We start from the raw sequence: 16,951 nt of genomic DNA on the forward strand, positions 1-16,951 counted from the left end.
AAGCTATGTACATATACCTCATGTTTTTCTAGACTATACGCTTAAAACCCTTGTAAAATAAAATCATTATTCAAAATAATATTAGTGCTTTTCAATACAATGTTTGTGTTGAATTTCCATTTTATAATGTTTGTGTTGAGGTATCTGCAAGTGCTTAGTGTAATTTCACCTTAAAAAAAAATAGTGCAAATTTCTTTTGATATTTTCTTCTGTAAATACAATGATAATGAATGAGATTTGATCCATTTAATCTTTTACTAAACTATATTAAAGAATAGTTGGATAATTGTCCAAATTCAATTAACAAATCAGTTTCCTATTTCATATACTTTCACCTACCCAACCTTAAAAAAAACAATAAGACAATTAGACAAATAAGAGCTCAAGCTTCGAAGTTGTAAAAGTCGGAGCCAAAATCTACTGATCCAAAAAACAAAGTGGAACCCAAAAAAATGGCGACTCATAGATTTTTTCAACCAATGAAATGGTGGCAAAAATTAACACGAAGAGAGTGGACTATAGCAGCTGCCTCACTCTCTATTCTAATTTTTACTCTTTCCTTCATTTCTCACTCTCACAGATTTTCTATTAATTCAACGCCCCCTACCGACGATTTGGTACCCTTTACCCCTTTAAGCAATGCCCAGAAAAAATCCGCTTGTAATTTTCTCTTCCAATTATTATCTTGGATTTACTTCTTTTGTTTTTTTTTTGTCTTCAACGTTTTACTTTTTACTATATTTGGTTATGGGTGATCAAAATGGTAGTAAGGTGTAGAGTTTTTTAATTTTTGGAATTTTTTGCAGTTTGTTTGGATGGAAGCGTACCTGGGTATCATTTGCAAAAGGGTTTTGGATCTGGGACTGATAAATGGGTTATTCTCGTTGAGGTCAGCTTTCTATTTCTAATTGATGTTGCTCACTAAAAATTGTTCCTTGCAATTCTTAAATTTTTAAACGGAGTGATGACAACGTAGTATCCAAGTAGGTAGATAGGAGGCAGTATTTTCATGGAGGGCAGCCCGGTGTGTTTAACCAAAAATCTGAGTCTTTGGTCAAAGCTAAAAAGAAATTCGGGTTACTGATAATCATGAGACGAAAATAAAATACTTTTGAGAATGATGCTAAAGCAGCAAATAGTTTTGTATTTCAATAAGTTCCCAATAGTATTCCGTGTCCTTACAAATGATGATACTTCTCCCTTTTATAGGTAATTCTAGGTAAAGGAATGAAGCCTCAGCTTTAATGATATAATTATGAGTAATAAATGATATTAAATAAGCCGTTATACAATCATTCCTATTAAATACCAATTTTCTAACGTATCAGGTATTTAATAATGAATTTGGACTCCTTTCTGTCATCAGATCTTTGTCTTTAATGCCTTCTAATCCGCTGGCTTTAAATGACTTGAATTGGTACGAGACTCGTATCTGCACTTCGTCTCGTGCCTATTTAAATTCCTCTTCCCGTGGCTGTCTCCATCCGTGCCTCTTAGTCAATTGTTGCGCTTTGACCATTTAACCAAACCACGTGTCATGCCACGTCATCTTTAATATAAACTCAGTTTTTTCCCAATACAGATAGTCCCCCCACTTTCCATTTATTTATTAATTAAATAATTGGGAAGTGGATCTTCATAAAAAAGGAATTTTCGCCACAATTAATGCTTATGACAGTAATAACGCCTCAGTCGTTTTTTCCATTTAATGTTCTGCCCATGTGTCATTTTCTAATTGATTCTGCTATTTACACCCTTTTTCAAGACTTCTTCATTCTCACTATTCACGAAGTGATAGTTGCCTTTATTATAGGCTTTCCATCATTACACTTCTAAGTTTGATGGTTCCCATTATATACATAACTTTTTCTTCCTTTGTCTTCTTCACAAATCTTCAGCAAACATTTTCTTCTTTATTTCTACTTTCTTTCGACTTATCCTTCCTAACAATGTCATCTTCAAACCCTAACCGTAAAAAGTTCCGATTCTAGACCAATTCCCCAACGCCCCTGTTAGACACAGAAGAGGCGGAGGAGGTAGGCTTCGAACAGGGTTAGAATCTACTCGAGGCGGCTCCTCTGGTTCTTCTTCAAGGAGTTCTATCCCAAAGGCCCCCTCTTCTAGAAGTAGAGAAATTTTTGATTCTTCTCAAGAACCCTTAGTTGATGAGATAGTTTCCAGCGATTTGTCTTTTGAAAGTGACAAAACGTCTCTTCAAAAGCAAATTGCAAATTTGGAAAAAGCCGATACTTATCCTACAATAGTAACCGAGCTTACAATCCCCACCATAAGAAGAGATTGTAACTGGAAGGATAGTCTTCGAATGTCAATTCCTTCCCCAAATCAGAGAATTTCCTCCTTTAGAAGTGGGTATTCTTTTGTTTATACTTACCCCTTCACTTTAGGTTTTAATCCTCCGATTGACCCAGTTATTCTTGATTTTTGCCGTTTCTTTACAATTTGTTTAGCCCAAATCGGTCCCCTAGTGTGGAGAACAGTGGCTTGTTTGAGATACTTATCTTCCAAAGCCAATGCCAATTTCACCTTCTCTCGCCTCATTCATTTATACCACCCTAACTTAATACGCCATGGGGTTTTTACCTTAACTGCAAGGAGCAAAAAAGTTCTGGTAAATCCTGAAGATGACAAAGATCGTGGATGGTATATCCGTTACGTTGCTGTTCGTACGGTGGACTTGATTGGCGAAACAAATACTCCCTTCCCTGAGAAGTGGAATTTTGCACGTAGGTTTCCTTTTACTTACCGTACCTATTCTTGAGAATTTCAAAAGAAATTTGTTTTTAACCTCGTCTCTTCTTGGTTTTTTATAGCAACCATGGGAGATGTGGAACCTATTCCCAACTTCCGTGGTTGGGTAGACTCAATTTTGAAGATTGCTTCTAGGGAGCAAAGAACTTGGAAATCGATTTCTTCCTTACATGGCTGGAAGGTGAAAACACATGGTATGCCCCTTTTTATATGTTTTTTTTCATGTTAAACATTTTTTCCTCAATTTTGATCATGTATATCCTTCCTTTAATCAGGATTTGGCGTTAGAGGAATGACGGTTGAAGTAGCTATGGCCATTCGCATGTCTGCTAATTCTGCTCTTGATTTGGATAAGGCTCGAGCCTTGCTGCCAAAAAGGAAAGCTATAAAAGAAAGTTCTGAGGAAGAGGAGGGTACCTCCCTAATTACCAGGCCAAGGGTCAGGAGGCGAATAATCATTGATGATGAAATTGAAGACACTCCTGCTCGAACCTCAACCACCGAGCCTGTTTTGATTCATTCTGACGAGGACACCGAACCAAGAGATAGTAATGAGTCAATTCAGCATCTTTTTGATAGTGGTTTCGAGAGTGGCGAGCTCGGCCCTGTTTTTGATGAAGTTCCTCTTTCCTCATTCGTTCCTATTTCCTCCGTTCCACTGCCAACCGTAAGTATTTCTTTACCAGTTTTGACGACTTCCGTTCTTTTGCCAGTTTCTACCGCTCCTATGTCCGTTCCCTTGGCAGTTTCTATTGCACTTGCTTCCGTTCCTGCGTTGGTTTCTACATCTTCTCCTTCCATTCCTGTTTCTACATCTTCTCCTTCCATTCCTTCCATTGCTCCTCTTCCCTCTGTTCATCATACAGAGACGGGTTCTAGCCGTGGAAGTATGACTATGAGAAGTGTTACTCTTGAAGTTCCTGCCAACCATAGCCTCTTGAGAAAGACTGGTAGAGCCGATGTTTCGCTCGAGCCCCTAATTGGAGATATTGAGAAGAAGAAGATGGAGAGCCATAGCTGCTTGACTCTGATGAATGACATAATTCATTCTACTTTGAAGGTATTTTTCCTCTTCTTACCAACAAGTTTTTTTTATTATCTTCAATCCCTCATTTCTATGAGTTGTCTCTGTAGGCTAACCTCATTGGTACGGAATTAATGGGAAGAATTTCCCTTCTGGAAAGAAAAGCCCGTGAGTCTGAAAAAACTGTCCACGAGGCCGAAGAAATAGCCAGGGGAGCCCAGCTTGAAGCAGCCAATTGGAAAGAACAGTTTGAGAATGCTCAAGGGACCATAGATGAGTTGCAAGAAAATAAAAACCTTCTGGAGCAGCAAAACCGTGGTTTGACTTCTGAACTGGCAACCGCCAAGGCTTCTTCAAGCCAATTTAAAAGAGACAAAGAGCTTTTGGAATGCTCTTTGTCAGAACAATTATTAAAGGCTAGTGAAGAAGTTAGGGAGCTTAAGGCACTTTTGGCTAAGAAAGAAGAGTATGCAGGAGAGTTAGTGCAAAGCTTGACTCAAGCTCAAGCTGACTTACAGACCTCCTCTGACGAGATTCATGCTTTGAAGAGTTCTCATGCCTCTCTTGAAGCTTCCCTTGATTCCCATTTAGCTGAGCACCAAATCTTGAAAAACGATCTTGCTATGTGGGAAAAGGAATATGGACTTCTGGAGGAGAACTTCAACATAGAGGTGAGTTGGGCTTTCCTAAAATCTCGCCGTGATGCTTTGATGGAAGCTGCTCAGGAAGGCTTTGACTTGCAGTCTGAACTGGCCAAAGTCGTAGATACTATCGAGAAAAGTCAACAATCTACTGATACTCCTGTACTTGAAGCTCCTGGAACGGAACAACTTTTAAATGAAGAAATGGCTACTGTAGCAATTGGGGTTGCAATTCCTGCTCCCGAGGGTGAAACTTCTGATGTTCCAAACCCTTCAGTGACTAGCTGAAAATGAAATTGTTGTTTTTGTTTTTATTACTTGGTGGTGTTATCCCTTGGCAGCTTTAAGGGATCTTTTGATGAAGTCCCCAGTTATCATAATGGGGCATTTGTAAAAAACAAATATTTTACTAACTAAGTTCGTACTTGGTCTTTTATATTAAGAAGTTTTTGTTGGTACTTCTGTATATTTTATTCTTGCCCATTTTTCTAGGACTTATAGAATAGCTTAGCATTTTTATCCTTTTAAAATGCTTTATGATTCTTCTCATGGATTATCAACACGAGGCTTATAAAAGATGGCCCTTTTATTTTATCGACACTTAATGAAGAAGACGTCTCAACTTCATAATGGTGCAGATACGAATATCGAACAAAAGTTACGAAGTCTTCAGCATTCATGAGAATAACAGAGTCATCTCTCGAAACTCATAAACAAAGTCACCTCTCAAACCCTTCTTAATATATAAAGATAGGGTCATGACTATGTACTGAAACATGTTATGAAGAAAAACCTTGTTTATTCTATGTTATGTACAAATCTGTTACAAAAAAAAACAGTTACGAGAAAGTTGTAGATGTATTGTAATACATGTAATAGTCAAACACTTGTTAAAGTTCATGAATAGAAACTTGCCAAAGTTGTTTCATACAAAACGTGTGTATTCCTATTTCTTTCATCGTATTATAAACATAATTATGAAGTTGAGACGTCTTCTTCATTAAGTGTCGATAAAATAAAAGGGTCATCTTTTATAAGCCTCATGTTGATAATCCATGAGAAGAATCATAAAGCATTTTAAAAGGATAAAAATGCTAAGCTATTCTATAAGTCCTAGAAAAATGGGCAAGAATAAAATATACAGAAGTACCAACAAAAACTTCTTAATATAAAAGACCAAGTACGAACTTAGTCAGTAAAATATTTGTTTTTTACAAATGCCCCATTATGATAACTGAGACTTCATCAAAAGATCCCTTAAAGTTGCCAAGGGATAACACCACCAAGTAATAAAAACAAAAATAGCAATTTCATTTTCAGCTAGTCACTGAAGGGTTTGGAACATCAGAAGTTCACCCTCGGGAGCAGGAATTGCAACCCCAATTGCTACAGTAGCCATTTCTTCATTTAAAAGCTCTTCCGTTCCAGGAGCTTCAAGTACAGGAGTATCAGTAGATTGTTGACTTTTCTCGATAGTATCTACGACTTTGGCCAGTTCAGACTGCAAGTCAAAGCCTTCCTGAGCAGCTTCCATCAAAGCATCACGGCGAGATTTTAGGAAAGCCCAACTCACCTCTATGTTGAAGTTCTCCTCCAGAAGTCCATATTCCTTTTCCCACATAGCAAGATCGTTTTTCAAGATTTGGTGCTCAGCTAAATGGGAATCAAGGGAAGCTTCAAGAGAGGCATGAGAACTCTTCAAAGCATGAATCTCGTCAGAGGAGGTCTGTAAGTCAGCTTGAGCTTGAGTCAAGCTTTGCACTAACTCTCCTGCATACTCTTCTTTCTTAGCCAAAAGTGCCTTAAGCTCCCTAACTTCTTCACTAGCCTTTAATAATTGTTCTGACAAAGAGCATTCCAAAAGCTCTTTGTCTCTTTTAAATTGGCTTGAAGAAGCCTTGGCAGTTGCCAGTTCAGAAGTCAAACCACGGTTTTGCTGCTCCAGAAGGTTTTTATTTTCTTGCAACTCATCTATGGTCCCTTGAGCATTCTCAAACTGTTCTTTCCAATTGGCTACTTCAAGCTGGGCTCCCCTGGCTATTTCTTCGGCCTCGTGGACAGTTTTTTCAGACTCACGGGCTTTTCTTTCCAGAAGGGAAATTCTTCCCATTAATTCCGTACCAATGAGGTTAGCCTACAGAGACAACTCATAGAAATGAGGGATTGAAGATAATAAAAAAAACTTGTTGGTAAGAAGAGGAAAAATACCTTCAAAGTAGAATGAATTATGTCATTCATCAGAGTCAAGCAGCTATGACTCTCCATCTTCTTCTTCTCAATATCTCCAATTAGGGGCTCGAGCGAAACATCGGCTCTACCAGTCTTTCTCAAGAGGCTATGGTTGGCAGGAACTTCAAGAGTAACACTTCTCATAGTCATACTTCCACGGCTAGAACCCGTCTCTGTATGATGAACAGAGGGAAGAGGAGCAATGGAAGGAATGGAAGGAGAAGATGTAGAAACAGGAATGGAAGGAGAAGATGTAGAAACCAACGCAGGAACGGAAGCAAGTGCAGTAGAAACTGCCAAGGGAACGGACATAGGAGCGGTAGAAACTGGCAAAAGAACGGAAGTCGTCAAAACTGGTAAAGAAATACTTACGGTTGGCAGTGGAACGGAGGAAATAGGAACGAATGAGGAAAGAGGAACTTCATCAAAAACAGGGCCGAGCTCGCCACTCTCGAAACCACTATCAAAAAGATGCTGAATTGACTCATTACTATCTCTTGGTTCAGTGTCCTCGTCAGAATGAATCAAAACAGGCTCGGTGGTTGAGGTTCGAGCAGGAGTGTCTTCAATTTCATCATCAATGATTATTCGCCTCCTGACCCTTGGCCTGGTAATTAGGGAGGTACCCTCCTCTTCCTCAGAACTTTCTTTTATAGCTTTCCTTTTTGGCAGCAAGGCTCGAGCCTTATCCAAATCAAGAGCAGAATTAGCAGACATGCGAATGGCCATAGCTACTTCAACCGTCATTCCTCTAACGCCAAATCCTGATTAAAGGAAGGATATACATGATCAAAATTGAGGAAAAAATGTTTAACATGAAAAAAAAAACATATAAAAAGGGGCATACCATGTGTTTTCACCTTCCAGCCATGTAAGGAAGAAATCGATTTCCAAGTTCTTTGCTCCCTAGAAGCAATCTTCAAAATTGAGTCTACCCAACCACGGAAGTTGGAAATAGGTTCCACATCTTCCATGGTTGCTATAAAAAACCAAGAAGAGACGAGGTTAAAAACAAATTTCTTTTGAAATTCTCAAGAGTAGGTACGGTAAGTAAAAGGAAACCTACGTGCAAAATTCCACTTCTCAGGGAAGGGAGTATTTGTTTCGCCAATCAAGTCCACCGTACGAACAGCAACGTAACGGATATACCATCCACGATCTTTGTCATCTTCAGGATTTACCAGAACTTTTTTGCTCCTTACAGTTAAGGTAAAAACCCCATGGCGTATTAAGTTAGGGTGGTATAAATGAATGAGGTGAGAGAAGGTGAAATTGGCATTGGCTTTGGAAGATAAGTATCTCAAACAAGCCACTGTTCTCCACACTAGGGGACCGATTTGGGCCAAACAAATTGTAAAGAAACGGCAAAAATCAAGAATAACTGGGTCAATCGGAGGATTAAAACCTAAAGTGAAGGGGTAAGTATAAACAAAAGAATACCCACTTCTAAAGGAGGAAATTCTCTGATTTGGGGAAGGAATTGACATTCGAAGACTATCCTTCCAGTTACAATCTCTTCTTATGGTGGGGATTGTAAGCTCGGTTACTATTGTAGGATAAGTATCGGTTTTTTCCAAATTTGCAATTTGCTTTTGAAGAGACGTTTTGTCACTTTCAAAAGACAAATCGCTGGGAACTATCTCATCAACTAAGGGTTCTTGAGAAGAATCAAAAATTTCTCTACTTCTAGAAGAGGGGGCCTTTGGGATAGAACTCCTTGAAGAAGAACCAGAGGAGCCGCCTCGAGTAGATTCTAACCCTGTTCGAAGCCTACCTCCTCCGCCTCTTCTGTGTCTAACAGGGGCGTTGGGGAATTGGTCTAGAATCGGAACTTTTTACGGTTAGGGTTTGAAGATGACATTGTTAGGAAGGATAAGTCGAAAGAAAGTAGAAATAAAGAAGAAAATGTTTGCTGAAGATTTGTGAAGAAGACAAAGGAAGAAAAAGTTATGTATATAATGGGAACCATCAAACTTAGAAGTGTAATGATGGAAAGCCTATAATAAAGGCAACTATCACTTCGTGAATAGTGAGAATGAAGAAGTCTTGAAAAAGGGTGTAAATAGCAGAATCAATCAGAAAATGACACATGGGCAGAACATTAAATGGAAAAGACGACTGAGGCGTTAATACTGTCATAAGCATTAATTGTGGCGAAAATTCCTTTTTTATGAAGATCCACTTCCCAATTATTTAATTGATAAATAAATGGAAAGTGGGGGGACTATCTGTATTGGGAAAAAACTGAGTTTATATTAAAGATGACGTGGCATGACACGTGGTTTGGTTAAATGGTCAAAGCGCAACAATTGACTAAGAGGCACGGATGGAGACAGCCACGGGAAGAGGAATTTAAATAGGCACGAGACGAAGTGCAGATACGAGTCTCGTACCAATTCAAGTCATTTAAAGCCAGCGGATTAGAAGGCATTAAAGACAAAGATCTGATGACAGAAAGGAGTCCAAATTCATTATTAAATACCTGATACGTTAGAAAATTGGTATTTAATAGGAATGATTGTATAACGGCTTATTTAATATCATTTATTACTCATAATTATATCATTAAAGCTGAGGCTTCATTCCTTTACCTATAAAAGGAAGAAGTATCATCATTTGTAAGGACACGGAATACTATTGGGAACTTATTGAAATACAAAACTATTTGCTGCTTTACCATCATTCTCAAAAGTATTTTATTTTCGTCTCCTGATTATCAGTAACCCGAATTTCTTTTTAGCTTTGACCAAAGACTCAGATTTTTGGTTAAACACACCGCACAGAGCATCCCTCGTTAACGCAACACAATCCAAAGAATAAAAGAGGAGAAGAAACCAAGTAGATTCAACATCATATATATATTTATATATATATATACACACACACACATACATACACATAAAGAAACTAATCTTATATACGAAATGTAATTTTTCAAAATCTGAACCCCTTCCGACCCCCTAGCTCCGCCCCTAATAGAGGTAATGAATTCTGAGTCATATCATTCCCATTAACAAAAAAAATTAGGAAAAAGAAATGCAGCCACAGGTGAGGGGACGGTTTCTCTATTTTTTTTTAAAATGATGGTGGTCCTCGTGCCAGCTTGCGCGCACTTTGACCTTTTCACTGTTTACCTGATACCTCCCACCAGTACAAGTACTGGTAACTCTATTCATAAAAGCTTGGACAGATTGGAAGAAATCACGTAACGTTTTTTGTGTCCGCAGGAATGAGGTGTAGTGGAGGATGGTTTCTCTATCTCTTGTTGTTGTTATGGGCTTGGTTAAGGGAGAAATTGTAGCCAAAGCACACAACATTAGCCTGCAGATGTGATTTGTCAATATTCTGCTTTGCTCTTTCCTTTCTTCTTTGTTGACTGTGTTTTTATTGATCTTGCAGGGCGGAGGCTGGTGTAACTCAATAAAAACATGTTCTGTTCGCCAGACAACAAAATTGGGCTCTTCAAGGTTCATGGAGCCTGATGTTTTTCATGGAATTTTGGGCTCTGACCAATCACTAAATCCGGGTAACTAACTACGATGATGGTTTAGGAAATAACTCCTTAATCTTTATAAATAAATAAGTAAACAAAAAAATTGACTTCCTGTTATATTGTGTTCAATGATTGTTATCATTATAATCTTGCTATAAATTTTCGTTATGCTTAAAGTTTGGATCCTCCAATATTTGTATCTACAAGAAGAAGACATCAACTTTACAAGTACACATAGATAGCTCATGATCATTTTATATTTTTCTGTTGCCGATGAATTAACCATCTCCAAAAATTCATGTTTGTCAAGACTCAGAGGAATAATAGGAACTTACTTGAATTCTTTTCTTTTTGAATCTCAATAATTACCACATAGTTTTTCTTTTCGTGTTTGTTGATGAGAACAAGTGTCACTTTTGACAAAAACTAGGTATTCCTACTTGACTTATTTTTCTTTAATATGCAAAATTGCTTTGTTAAGGATTCTTACACACTTGTTCGGCCAATTTCACTTTCTTCAGACTTCTTTGAATGGAACAAAGTCAAGATACGCTATTGCGATGGTGGATCCTTTACTGGACACCCAGAGAGTGAATTTAAAGTAAGTTTTGAAGGTTTATTATTAAAGACTATGAAATTGTTGTGCATTTTCTGACACTCATCAAAGAGGTGAGTAGAAGAAGGCAAAGAAGCATTGAGTGCCTATATTGTCGATTAATTTATGGCAGAATGGAACGGGACTCTTCTTCAGAGGCCAGCTTATTTGGGAAGCAATAATGGATGAACTCTTGTCATTAGGACTTTCTAATGCTAAACAGGTATTGTTTCTCTTTTATCTCATTGAATTTTTAGTTGTTTCACTTTTGTGTTAGATAAAACATTTTGCTTTGTTTTCTTCATTTTCTCAGTGAATTTTTTCTTTAGTTCTGAAGTATATATTCTACAAACTAATAGATACTCAATTCAACCTTCAAAAAGGGAAAAAAAGAAAAAGAAAAAGAAAAAAAGCATACATCATTCTGAAGATTCTAATCAATATACCATATCTTTCCAAGTGCACTAAGAGGTGGTTACTGCTTTTCCTTCGTCAGGAAAAAATGTTGTTATTGCTTTTATTGAAGTAATGGACCTAGAAGTCCAAGAATTGCAGCATTTTACTGCCTAACTTGCAGGCTCTTCTTTCGGGGTGCTCGGCTGGAGGTCTGGCAGCTCTCATACACTGTGATGACTTCCGAGAGATGTTACCCAAGGATGTCAATGTCAAGTGCCTTAGCGATGCAGGTTTTTTCCTCAATGAGTATGTCTTCTAGATATCACTATGCATCTAAAAGATGCACTAAAACTTGATGTTTGACAGTCAATTCTTTAAATTATATTCCAAATGACAAAATTAAGAGAAACGCATGATGGTTGAGTCTTAAATTATATTGGAAGCAACTTGATGGTAGAGTCAATTCTTTAGTTATACACTGTAAAAGATAGCCAGGAAGTAATGAAGTGTTAGATAATGAATGAGCTAGATACCTGCATTCGCGGAAAAATAAACAAAAATTATGTAAAGAGATATGCACATGGTTTTAAACTTTTAAATAGCATTCCCTCTCGCATTTATGTGAAGGTGTTACTATTTGATGAGTCAAACAATTTGTTTTACTGCGATCTTCATAAAGCCTTTCTGAAAGTTTTGAATTGATAACTATGTTGACTTGTAGTATTTTTCATGTAGTTTTCGAATAAGTAAATTTTACTTTCTTAAAAGTGAAGAATCTATCCCCAAATTCACACCAAAAATTTGGTGCTTGCACCTTGTACTCCTAACCCCTTCACATAAATTGGGTCAGAGGGAGTAAAGATTGCCAGTAAAGGGTAGGGTGTGAATTACTGAATGAGCTAATGTGCTCACAACTGAAAAAACTAACTGATGGTGCAAAGTCTCATGCTAAAAACTTAATAATAGGTAATGACTGGCTCGCAATAATAGATCGGAACCTCAAACTGCAATAGTTGACAAAATTTCAATTAAGAGAAACACATGAGGAAACTATTGAGCATCTTGGTATGTTGATCATTTTGTACAAAAGGGGCACCTTTTCCATTAAGTTTTGAGACTTCAGACTCTAATCAAATATTGATGATGATTCTTTTTGTCTAAAAGATTTGCATTAGGTTTTGTAGAATGAGAGTGACAATTTCATTCCCAAGAAAGTAGAGGTGCACACACTTTTTAAGAACTGTTAAGTTCTTGAGCATGTAGTGATACCTTGAATCGACTGTAAGTCTGTTATTGCCTTCACTATTTCAGAAAGGATATTGCTGGAATTCCCACCTTTGAGCGATTTTATGAAGATGTTGTTAACCTCCAGGTTTTTTCTAATAATTCAGAAACTAATTTTCTGCTTTACCTTCTTCTTTTTTTTGTGAGCGCTTTTGTTCCTTCTTTGCTTGTGATGGGCTATCTCGACATATTTATTCCTTCTTCCTTTTAAAACCTGGTCATATTCCGATGTAGTTAATTAGATGGATGTTATTAAATGCATGTTGATGGAGAAATTATTGATGTAAAAGATATGAGGAAAATATAATTCAAAATGCGATCGAATAGATGATACTATTTCATTTCATAACTTGTGGTGCATATGACCAATAAAAAAAGGAACCATGGAATAGAAAATCAGATGTGATATTTCTGAAATTTTTTTGTGCAAAATGGATACTGTTGAACAAGAATCTGGAGAGATCTAAATGAGGAAAGTCTGTAATTAACTCAATTGGTTGTTGTACTTACTGTGTATACTGTATGTGATAATTTTTGTAGATGGCACATGCTACTATGAACTATGAAGGTCCTAAGACTGGCACATAATGAATAAATGTAGACTGAAACCTGATGTCACTCAATTTCTACTTGTGAACCAAATATAAATCCGAGAAAAGGAAAAGACTGCAAAAGGTTCTTTAAGTGGGAATCGATGATTTAAGATTTTACTTTTGAGAGGTTGGTTATCTATAGATGTGAAGGAACGATATTGCTGCTGGATTTGCACTGCTTGATCAACAAAATCTTGTTACTAATCAGTGGCATAATTTCTGAAGTGCTGTTTGAGCAAATTACAATGTTTATGTAATATGAATTATCTACCTGTGAACCTGGTTTCTTGATTCCATTTTTCCAACTATTGTAGTTATCAATTTTTTACCCGTGTAGACCCTGTTTCTTAATTGCGGTTGTTCTAATTTCTCACCTAAACCTGACTGCAATTTGATCCTTCCCAGGGTGCGGCTAAAAGTTTAAAGAAGGATTGCACATCAAGATTGGAACCTTATAAGGTGCGATTTTGCCGTTTATAGTGGGACTACTGACATTGTTTCTTCTTTTGTAATTCACCTTTTCTCTACTGTGACCTTCTGTTGGCCTCAATCTCAGTGTTTTTTCCCTGAAGAATTTATAAGCAACATAAAGACCCCTGTTTTCCTTGTTAACCCGGGATATGATTTTTGGCAAGTAAGTTTTTGGTCCATGTGGTTTCAGCTTCTAGCTAATATAATTTTTTTTCCTTCTAGATGCTCTCTTAACTTACTGTTTATACATTACAGATACAAAACGTCTTGATACCTGATTCAGCGGATCCACATGGAAGTTGGCTTAGATGCAAGCTAAATATCACACTCTGTAATTCCAAGCAGCTTGAAGTCCTGGAAGGTGAATACTTGCATCTGAAAACAGCAATTATAGTTATCACGACTAGGCTTTCATTTGAGGAGTCCAGAATTATGATGCTTGCGTGCTTGCTATGTTTAGTGGGATGATATCAGGGAATAATCCTGAATCAATCTCGGAAGTCTAAGTCTTTGAGCTTGTATTATTCTTTTTTGATAATATCTTGGACCTGTTGATTTAAAAAGTGAGCAATAGCTACTCAGTTGTCACCTTATTAATTATCCATTATCCACAGATTTCCGGAAGTCTTTGCTCAAAAAGCTCGATGGATTTCAGCAAAATCCAGAAGGAGGCATGTTCATAATTTCTTGCTTTTCACATTGCCAGACATGGATGACTGGGACATGGCATGCTCCTTATTCTCCAAAAATCGATAACAAAGTAAGTTTTCTCGTTATTCTATTTTTGGTCTGAAGGCAGTTCAAATTTTATCAGCATACCAAAATTGCTCTGCAACAGTCGGACAAGTGGGGAGTTTTGGGATGAACCAGTAAAGTTTGGGTAGAGCTGGATCTAAGAGTTGGCTAGGTAAGCGTCCTGTAGTAAGAGGATAAGTACTGACATATCTATCCCATGCACCCAACAGTTAGCAAGATGGATAAGTGGTTGGTAGATGGGTAAGGTAATTATTAACTGTACACATCTGTGAATCCGCCCTTTTACCCTTTCACCAACAGTGAGAACATCAGGGTCTGTGAAACTTAAAATTGTAAGAAACCAAAGTAAGAAACACTCGAAAAGTTAATGAATGTCTAATTTAATGTGCAGTTAGACCTAAAAGCTTAAGTTAGATCTTTCTAGAGATCAGTTATGCTATATTTTACTCCAGATGTAACCGTAACGGTGCCTTTTTGGTTAACCATGTTGCTTCAAAGCCCTCGTGAGGAATTATCTTAGGTTTGAACTTGGCATGAAGGATATCAGATTTTTTCTGTTGGGCTAGAATAATTTAATGCGAAATTTTCTTAAAAATCTCCTTGTGCTAGTTCAGTTCGAGATTGCGTAATATCATCATATCCTAGAATAGGACAAGCTTACACTGAATTCTTTCTGCAGTGTAAATCATTAACTTCTCCACATTTTTTCCATTTCTGAGACCACAGATCTGTTATATTGAGAGACCATCTCTAAGAAAAAGTATGGCATACAAGCAAAAATCTAAAACCAGATACAATAGCTGTCTGGACAGTCTAATTTCATTACAATTTGGAATGGCTTCGAGCTTAAACCCCTGAACTGAATATTAGCTGAGGGAAAATGAGAGGAATGGAGTTTGGTAAAGTTTGCTCAACTGATCTTCTGGCTATCATTCATAAGAAATGGAAAAAAATTGTCCAAAGCTTAATATATACACACATGTCCTCATTAACTTCCCTAATTGACACAATTCTATCAAATCTCTAACAAATAGAGCTACCTAATTATATTACAGTGACCAATATACTGTGAACAGTGAACACTCCCCCTCAAGCTGGAGGGTGCAAATACATTGAGCACTTGCAGCTTGGAAACCATGTGTTATTACACAGATTGAGCTATATTTCCTCCAACTTTGGTGATCTCACATTCTTAGGACACCGCGTTTAAACGACGTGCTATTTCAGCAAGTCATTTCTGAGTCTATTGCAATAGGTTGAACTAGCAGTTTACTGATGATCGTTTTTCTGACCGTTGAACAGACAATTGCAGAGGCTGTAGGAGAGTGGTACTTCAACCGTAAAGCTGCAAAATATATTGATTGTCCCTATCCATGCAACCCTACTTGCTCTCATTTTTCCCTAACTTGAAGGTATGCATCAGAGTATTCTTGTTTTCTCTCCATAGGGGTGAGCATACTGGAATCAACGGGTAATAGTGAAGCTCACCTGCCATAAGTTTAGCGTGGATCTGTTCTTTTTTAAAATCAAGAACTTCATTTCAAAGTGTTCTATAGATTTTTTTTTTGGTGCTAGAGTTCGTTATATTGTTTCAGATTGTAGGTTTTTACCCTATATTTTTTTTGTAAATTCAACATCAATTTTCTCCAGAATTATGCAGAGAGAACGAGTTCGTATTTACTTAAATTCTTTAAAAACACAATGTTCTGTAATGTAGCGTGATTCTTTTTCCGAGGCAATGATTCAACATAACACTTTGAATAGAAGAAAATGACTCTGTAAAGATCTTCTGCATGTAAAAATAAATATCTTCCAGAGATTTTACGTAAAACTAAAAAGAGTTTGTAATGGATCACACAACCAAATGACCAATTGACCCCCTTGTTAAATATTTTGGTGGTGTCCAATAATCTGCTTGATCTTAGTGCCAAAGGTCATTGTAGGAAAGAAAAAAGCTTAGATGCACCTGGTGTATGCACTAACCTAGAAATGCATGATGTATTTTATTTTATATAAATTTTCATCATTTAATCATACTTAACCTAAATAAACACAATAAAATTGTTAAATATATTTAAACATTGTAAGATATTAGAGAAAGATAGGCAATACAGTTTTAACTTTTCTTTTCTATTTCAGTTTTCTTACTAATTTATCTAAAACAGACAAAAGCAATGTTTAAAAAGCAAAATTTTAATCATATGACAAGTGACTATTAATTAACTTTTGATTCGCCTCTTGTAAATAGAGTAGTACCCTATAATCTCAATTGTAGTTAAAATTCTCATTTCTGGTCAAGCTTGATAAAAGGACTGAATTCCCAAAATGTGAACGGGTTTTTTCCTGTAAAAATAATGTATTTGCGTCCTTTGGTGGATAAAAAGAAACTATTATAAAATAAAAGCAATTTAGTAAAATATAAATAAAAAGAGACAGAAAGAAGGAAGAACTTTTTTCTTCTTTCACTTTTGTGTGTCTTTACTCATCAGATACAAGGTTATTTATAAGCTTAAAAAGTACGCTTTCTATTCACAAATAGTAAGAGGAATGGAAATACTCAACATCAAACAATAAGGGAAATAGATGTCCATAGCAGCATGGACATCTACTCCTTAAACTATTCACAACACTCCCCCTTGGATGTCTATGTAAAATAATATGCTTTACCAAAATTTTACTATAAAAAAGTACATAGTTATA

General features: G+C 36.7%; 2 protein-coding genes across 5 annotated transcripts; one reads left to right on the forward strand and one right to left on the reverse strand.

The window, feature by feature from the left end:
* Positions 1-334: 334 nt before the first annotated feature.
* Positions 335-16,022, forward strand: LOC107801669 (pectin acetylesterase 5). Of its 3 annotated transcripts, XM_075254167.1 has the most exons (12): positions 351-660; positions 807-889; positions 10,063-10,189; positions 10,678-10,757; positions 10,885-10,974; positions 11,329-11,453; positions 12,459-12,519; positions 13,430-13,483; positions 13,581-13,658; positions 13,751-13,856; positions 14,110-14,255; positions 15,554-16,022. In XM_075254167.1, exons 1-12 carry the CDS (start codon positions 453-455, stop codon positions 15,659-15,661), a joined length of 1,266 nt encoding a protein of 421 aa, XP_075110268.1. In that variant the 5' UTR covers positions 351-452; the 3' UTR covers positions 15,662-16,022. The 3 variants fall into 3 exon arrangements, with proteins under 3 accessions (XP_075110267.1, XP_075110268.1, XP_075110269.1); XM_075254168.1 differs by lacking the exons at positions 351-660; positions 807-889 and adding an exon at positions 2,850-2,963; XM_075254166.1 differs by lacking the exons at positions 10,063-10,189; positions 10,678-10,757; positions 10,885-10,974; ... (5 more) ...; positions 14,110-14,255; positions 15,554-16,022 and adding exons at positions 2,832-2,963; positions 3,045-3,829; positions 3,904-4,898 and having other exon boundaries at positions 335-660; positions 807-2,744.
* On the reverse strand, positions 5,744-7,694 carry LOC142181261 (uncharacterized). Of its 2 annotated transcripts, none has more exons than XM_075254170.1 (2): positions 7,511-7,689; positions 5,744-7,427 (listed from the first exon to the last, which is right to left on the reverse strand). In XM_075254170.1, the coding sequence occupies exon 2, from the start codon at positions 6,542-6,544 to the stop codon at positions 5,759-5,761; it is 786 nt and encodes a 261-aa protein (XP_075110271.1). In that variant the 5' UTR covers positions 6,545-7,427; positions 7,511-7,689; the 3' UTR covers positions 5,744-5,758. The 2 variants fall into 2 exon arrangements, with proteins under 2 accessions (XP_075110271.1, XP_075110270.1); XM_075254169.1 differs by having other exon boundaries at positions 6,469-7,427; positions 7,511-7,694.
* Positions 16,023-16,951: the final 929 nt, after the last annotated feature.

This window comes from Nicotiana tabacum, chromosome 5 (assembly GCF_000715075.1).
Source record: "Nicotiana tabacum cultivar K326 chromosome 5, ASM71507v2, whole genome shotgun sequence".
Taxonomy (NCBI): domain Eukaryota; kingdom Viridiplantae; phylum Streptophyta; class Magnoliopsida; order Solanales; family Solanaceae; genus Nicotiana; species Nicotiana tabacum.